At 43.1% G+C, this 5,776-nt stretch overlaps 2 protein-coding genes across 2 annotated transcripts in view; one reads left to right on the forward strand and one right to left on the reverse strand.

Annotated features, from left to right (window-relative positions):
• Positions 1 to 718: 718 nt before the first annotated feature.
• Positions 719 to 2,685, reverse strand: PCYB_121660 (DNA topoisomerase III alpha; the record flags this gene model as incomplete). Its single annotated transcript, XM_004223497.1, has 2 exons — positions 719 to 1,882; positions 1,909 to 2,685. The coding sequence occupies 2 exons, from the start codon at positions 2,683 to 2,685 to the stop codon at positions 719 to 721; spliced, it is 1,941 nt and encodes a 646-aa protein (XP_004223545.1).
• A 1,993-nt stretch (positions 2,686 to 4,678) lies between these two features.
• PCYB_121670 (G-beta repeat protein) overlaps positions 4,679 to 5,776 on the forward strand; it is a gene marked incomplete at both ends in the record, with an annotated part of 2,383 nt that continues 1,285 nt past the window's right edge. Inside the window, 4 exons of the mRNA XM_004223498.1 lie at positions 4,679 to 4,934; positions 5,078 to 5,262; positions 5,424 to 5,487; positions 5,640 to 5,764. Of these exons, the coding sequence (XP_004223546.1) occupies positions 4,679 to 4,934; positions 5,078 to 5,262; positions 5,424 to 5,487; positions 5,640 to 5,764 (630 nt within the window). The remainder of the gene's footprint in view (positions 4,935 to 5,077; positions 5,263 to 5,423; positions 5,488 to 5,639; positions 5,765 to 5,776) is intronic.

Below are 5,776 nucleotides of genomic sequence, written 5' to 3' on the forward strand. Positions count from 1 at the left end.
AAAAAAAAAAAAACTTCACCACTAACAATGTATGCATGGGTGGTTTTACACCCCCACCTCACCCCCGTGGAATCCTCCCCTGGGAAAAGTCCTAGCCCGTTATGTTTCTCCCACGTGCGTTGCTACATATGCGCACTGTGCATAGGGCCTCGTGGTACGAGAGAATTGACGGAAAGGCTGGCAGCGTAGAGCCTAATGCGGAAAAGGTTGGCAGCGTAGAGCCTAATGCGGAAAAGGTTGGCAGCGTAGAGCCTAATGCGGAAAAGGTTGGCGGCGTAGAGCCTAATGCGGAAAAGGTTGGCAGCGTAGAGCCTAATGCGGAAAAGGCTGGCAGCGCAGAGCCTAAGGCGAAAAATGACACAGCACGGAATGGTCGCACGCGGAAAAAATGCTTCGTCAGGTGTGCACACCCAGAGTTTCTAAGCGTGTAACGCTGATTGACGTGAAATTTATGCACATAATCCCGCAGCGACGCTCATCTTAGGTTATTAAAAAAAAAAAAAAAGCAAATTGTATAACCCCAGTGGATGGATAAGTTTTCTCCCTTTTTAGGAACGAAGAAAGGGTGGCGAGGTACATCTGCACAGTCGTAGCATCCACGTGGAAAAAAACGGAAAAAAAAAAAAGGAGAAAAGGAGAAAAGGCGCCCCTTCCCACACCCGTTGCCTACTTCTCAACATCCGAGGTTGTTCCCTAAGAGAGACTAAAAAAAAAAAAATTAGCAGAGCCCCACTCCCGCGGCACCATGTAAGTAGTACTTAATCTGCTCGTCGAGAAGGTCTATCCGGTTGTATATCTCCTGATAAATATACTTCATTATGTCTATGTAGTTGCGTATCGTTTCGTCCTTTTCCTTAGTGCCAGACGCGACTAGAGTCATATCCTTTTCCATCTTTGCGCGAAGAGAGGGCTCCGTCAAGTCAACCCCGATGTCCTTAAATTTCTTGTACGACAACACGAGAGCGATCCCCAAGTTGGTCGGAACGAACAAATTTTTACTATTCTTAAAGACGTAATTTCTTTTCTGGATATTTTCTATATGCTCATGCATAGTCGCATCAGTCCCTATTCCATACTTATCCATGAGGGAGAGTAAATCACATTCAGAGAGGTACTTGGGAGGCTGTGTGATTCCTTCCTCTATTAACAAGCTGTAGGGATAGAACTCTTGGTTCACTTGAAATGGTGGAATAATTTTATCATTCCATTTTTCGTATATATAAATTTCTAGGTAATTTTTTTTTACAATTTTTAATCCTTTACAAAAAAATTCCTCCTTTCCAATGGTGGCAACCACTTTGCTGTTAAATCCAATTGCATCATCACTACATACAGCTAAGAAATGTCTACAGATCAGTTCATAAATGATCCATTCTTTCTCTTCTACCTTGTCTGTCTTGTGCATATTTTTAACGGGGTGTATAGGTGGGTGTGCTTGATCATTTAGCTTCCCTTTTCTGGGCTCCTTAAAATTGTTTCCTTCAGATAATTTTTTGGCATAGGATCCAAAAGCTTTACTTTTCTTCAACTCTCCCACAATGCTTCGTAAATTCATACTGCTGGGGAAGTAATTCGTTTCTGTCCTTGGGTAACTAATGAACCCTTTATTGTATAACTTCTCCGCAATGTTCATGCACTGTTTGGAGGATATATGGAAATGCTTGGACACCAACTTGGTCATTTGAAGAGTGTTCAGTGGAAGGGGGCGGTACTTCTTCACTTGATTTTCGTATATATTTGTTATCCTGCATAGAGGACTTTTTAGCAGGTCTTCGTAAATCAGGACCACAGCCAGGTGATCATACAACCTCAACCTAGACCACGTAAAATCGACGATGGTGTTTTGATTCGTGTCTTCTTTTTTCCTCTTCGTTTCTTTCTTCTGCGATTTTTTTTTTTTCGCCCCACTGAGATACCCCATTCTGGTTCATCACCTGATTTGTCTCCATCCTCGTACAAGTACTGCATCTTGATTGACCAATAATACTCGCTTACGAAATTTTTTATGTCCATATATCTATTTACGACAAATCCCAAAGTAGGGAATTGGCAAGGGCCATAACTAATAATGCTTGTCCCAGTTTTAATCAAATGGACATACCTAATGGTGAGGAACCTAGTAAAAATAGAACCCATCCTTAGATCAATTTCTCTCCGTACATCTACACTATAAGCTAAATTTCGATTGGGGTACTTCAAATTGTTAATTGCATGAAGGATGTCCTTCTCTGTCACAGCTGAGAATTGGGCCCTCTTAATTCTTATCTCTCTATTCATCACGAAACAGGTATTTATCACTTCAAAACAGATATGCTCTCCTTCTCTATCACAATCTAGCCATAAAATTAGCAAGTTGCAAAACTTGGAGTATTTTTTTAAATTATTTTCTATTTTCTTCTTGTCATTTTCAACATAAATAGTAATTTCTGCATCGAATAACTCCTGTGGATCTGTGTTGATCCAGTTTCGATACTTGTCGTCAAACTTTTGCTCCGTTAAATGCCCAGTCACGGAGGTCACATACATAGACCACGTTTCGTGTTCCCTCTTGTAGTTGAAGGTAAACACTGGGTTATATTTGCTGCAACTTTTTTTCTTCTCCATTTTCCCCTTGCTCAAAATGTCAGCGATTGCTGACGCGACCGATGGCTTCTCCGCGACGTTTAAGACATGTATTCGAGCCATAAAGCTTGTGGAGCAAAGCGAAGCTGGGTCGTAAAAAAGGAGTGTCTGAAATGTAGCGGACGAAATGCCCCCCCTTGGTCATCCTGGGCGGATGGCCTACCACTGCACAGCGCACAACTCAAGCGCAACGGGTGTGCTGAATCGCGCAGCGATGGCATAGCGTACTGTGTTTCCTTTTTTTTTACACCGTATATTTTACACATTTTTTCACTCATTTCATATTGTAGCCTTTTTTCTTTTTTCAGGTTGAGCAGTCATGCGCCATTTCTGAGGCATCCCTTCGATCTTTATTCGTCAAACGAGGCGCAGTTTTTTTTTTTTTTTTTTTTCTTCCCACACCCGAGGGATGTATATATACGAATTGGGGGGAGTGGGGGGGGAATAAAAGTCACTGCCCCTTTGCGCAAATGAGAACCCGTAATGCCCCTCTCCATTTATTATCAACTTATGGAAATTCCAAAAGAAGTTGAAAAAAAAAAAAAAAAAAAAAAACGATTTAATTTATTTCACTGCTGACGAGAGGAGGGGTATTTTCATTTGTGCGCTCAGCTAAAGGGAAGGAACTTCACTTGGCAGCATCTCACGTGACGCAATTCTGGTGGAGGAAAAGAGGATGCATAAAACGTTTAGTCCCCCTGTTACACAAATACCCCTTCCTTCCACTAATATGTTGCACAGACTCGTAAAAGGCGAAGCAGGCGTACATGCCCTTCCCAGCTATGTGGGATGGACCTTTCCTGGGGTAGTATGACCAAAAGTATGAACGCACGATTTGCCCTCCATTGGGGATAATGCAAAAGAAGTTTTTTTTCCATGTAGGGGGGGAAGTGCTAAAATCACTGCACATATGTGCGTAGATTGATGGGGTATCTTCGGCGCAATAGTCTCCTTGCAGGACTCCTGCGTGTATGTTCACAAACATCCCCCACCCGCACACATTTTGGGACCCTTCCCTTGTCACCACATATGTGAAGCACCATTGCGAAAGGAATTCCGCCCCGCAACTGGTGAAGATATGCCAAAGGGGCACAAAAAATCTGATCAGCCAAACGGGGATATATTTCCACAACAACCACCCCCAAGAAAATCTGCCGAATAGCGCCAATAGACAGGCAAAATGGGTTAATCACATACTGTGGGCATAAAAATAAGGGGGACTAAAATTTTGCAAACGTTTAAAAGGGTCAGCTTGGAATGAACTCAACTCCTACATATAAAAGTCCCACATGGGGGCAAAGTCCATTTTTTTTTTTTTTTTTTTTCCTCCCTTTCCTGTACTGTCATAAAAAGTGTGATCATGTAAATATTTCCTTCCCTACGCCAAAGCCAAACACTTCGAGAGGCATTTCCTCCTGCAGAGAATTCACCACCTGGGGGGAGAGTCTCTCGTCATGGGCAAGTTAAACAAGCATAGTGTGATGTGGACACGTCCAATAGAGGAATAAAAAAAGAAAAATCGAATTTTCACTCGGTTAGCTTAAATATGACGACTTTTTTTTTTCTCCCCCTCAATCGGCTTATCAACACAAAAGAGAAAATCAACGGCGTGAACACACCGTAGTAAAGGTGCCATAAAGGCAAAATCACATGTGCATATGGCTCTCATATTGACTCTAAAAAAAAAAAAAACACATGGACATGTGTAGAAATGGCTACGTTAACAGGGACAAAACCATTCAGCCATTTTTACAGCGGGGGTGGGTGGAAACTCCCAACATTACGCCATCCCTGCGCTTAACAAAAAGGGAAAAAAAAAAAAAATACCTCAAAAGAAAACAAAACTCTCACTCATTCTTGTGAGCAAGTACTTGTTTGTCCCCAAAAATTGGAAAAAAAGAATGCACACATATATACCCATGTATATATACGCCAAAACGACAAAGTAACGAAGCAGAAGAATCTCCTTTCTGCGGAAACGACGAACTTTTCGAAACCCACCCCCCACACACCTCCACCGCGCAGACCATCACGAGCAAACCATCGCACACACCCAATGAACGCCCAAAATAAGCCCCAAATCATCGAGCACATAAACCACCCCCTCGATGACACCGTCTACGATGTGAAATGGGTACACGGCAAGTCCGACATTCTCGCTGTCGGGGAAAAGCTAAATAAAAAGGGGTACATAAATGTGTATAATCTGAACAAGGGGAAGTTCACCTGCATTTCTGACCACGAAACGGACACGGGGGTAAAGACCATCAGCCCCTTTTTCTCCTACTCCGGGGGGTACACCATTGCCTGCGGTAAGAAGTGAGCCACGGGAACGTTTGGACTAGTGTGCGATGGGCACGTCCACTAGTGGGTGCACCTTCCTATGCGTGCTTCTCCCCCTGGGGGTGCCTTCCCATCTGTGACACCACCATCCCAAATATCTCAACCCCGCCAGGTACGTTCGACGGAAAAATACTACTGTACGATATTAACCGCATGTCCACCCCGTACTACACCATACACAAGCACACAAAACTCATAAACAAAGTAGAGTGTAAAAATTACAAAAACAATAATTTAGTTGTCAGTGCGAGTAGGGATGGGTCTGTCAAAATATTCGACATAAGAACGGATAATGAAGTGAGCTATCTGAAGAAAAAAAAGGGACACGTTTCATTTTGTGGCTCTTTGTTGATGGCTCCCTCAGGATGATCGCATACCGCATGACTATTACCCCCACGTCCACGCTACACCATCACTTGTGAAAAAGCGCTATGTATTACTCCGCCCACCCTTTCAAGGTTGTTAGTTTAGAGCCACCCAAGGATTCGGCTTACATCCCCGACTGTTGGTGTGTCGCGACAGGTGAGACCTACTCGATAAGTGCGTCCAACAAGGGCATATCAATTCCTGTAAAGGTATAGGCTTACCCTAGCACAGGAAAGATGTGCCTCCTCAAATGGACTAAGGTTCTCATTTTATGAGCCCTGCTCTACCCCTTTCCACCCCCTCAACAGGAAACAACTACATAGAAGTAAAATCTCCCTTTGGGGGAGGCGAAGAAAACCTGAATTTATGTGCAGGATATGACAATGGGGACATCAAATTTTTCGACTTAAAAATGATGACAGTAGAACATGAAGTGCGCAATTAT

This window comes from Plasmodium cynomolgi, chromosome 12 (genome assembly GCF_000321355.1).
Source record: "Plasmodium cynomolgi strain B DNA, chromosome 12, whole genome shotgun sequence".
Taxonomy (NCBI): domain Eukaryota; phylum Apicomplexa; class Aconoidasida; order Haemosporida; family Plasmodiidae; genus Plasmodium; species Plasmodium cynomolgi.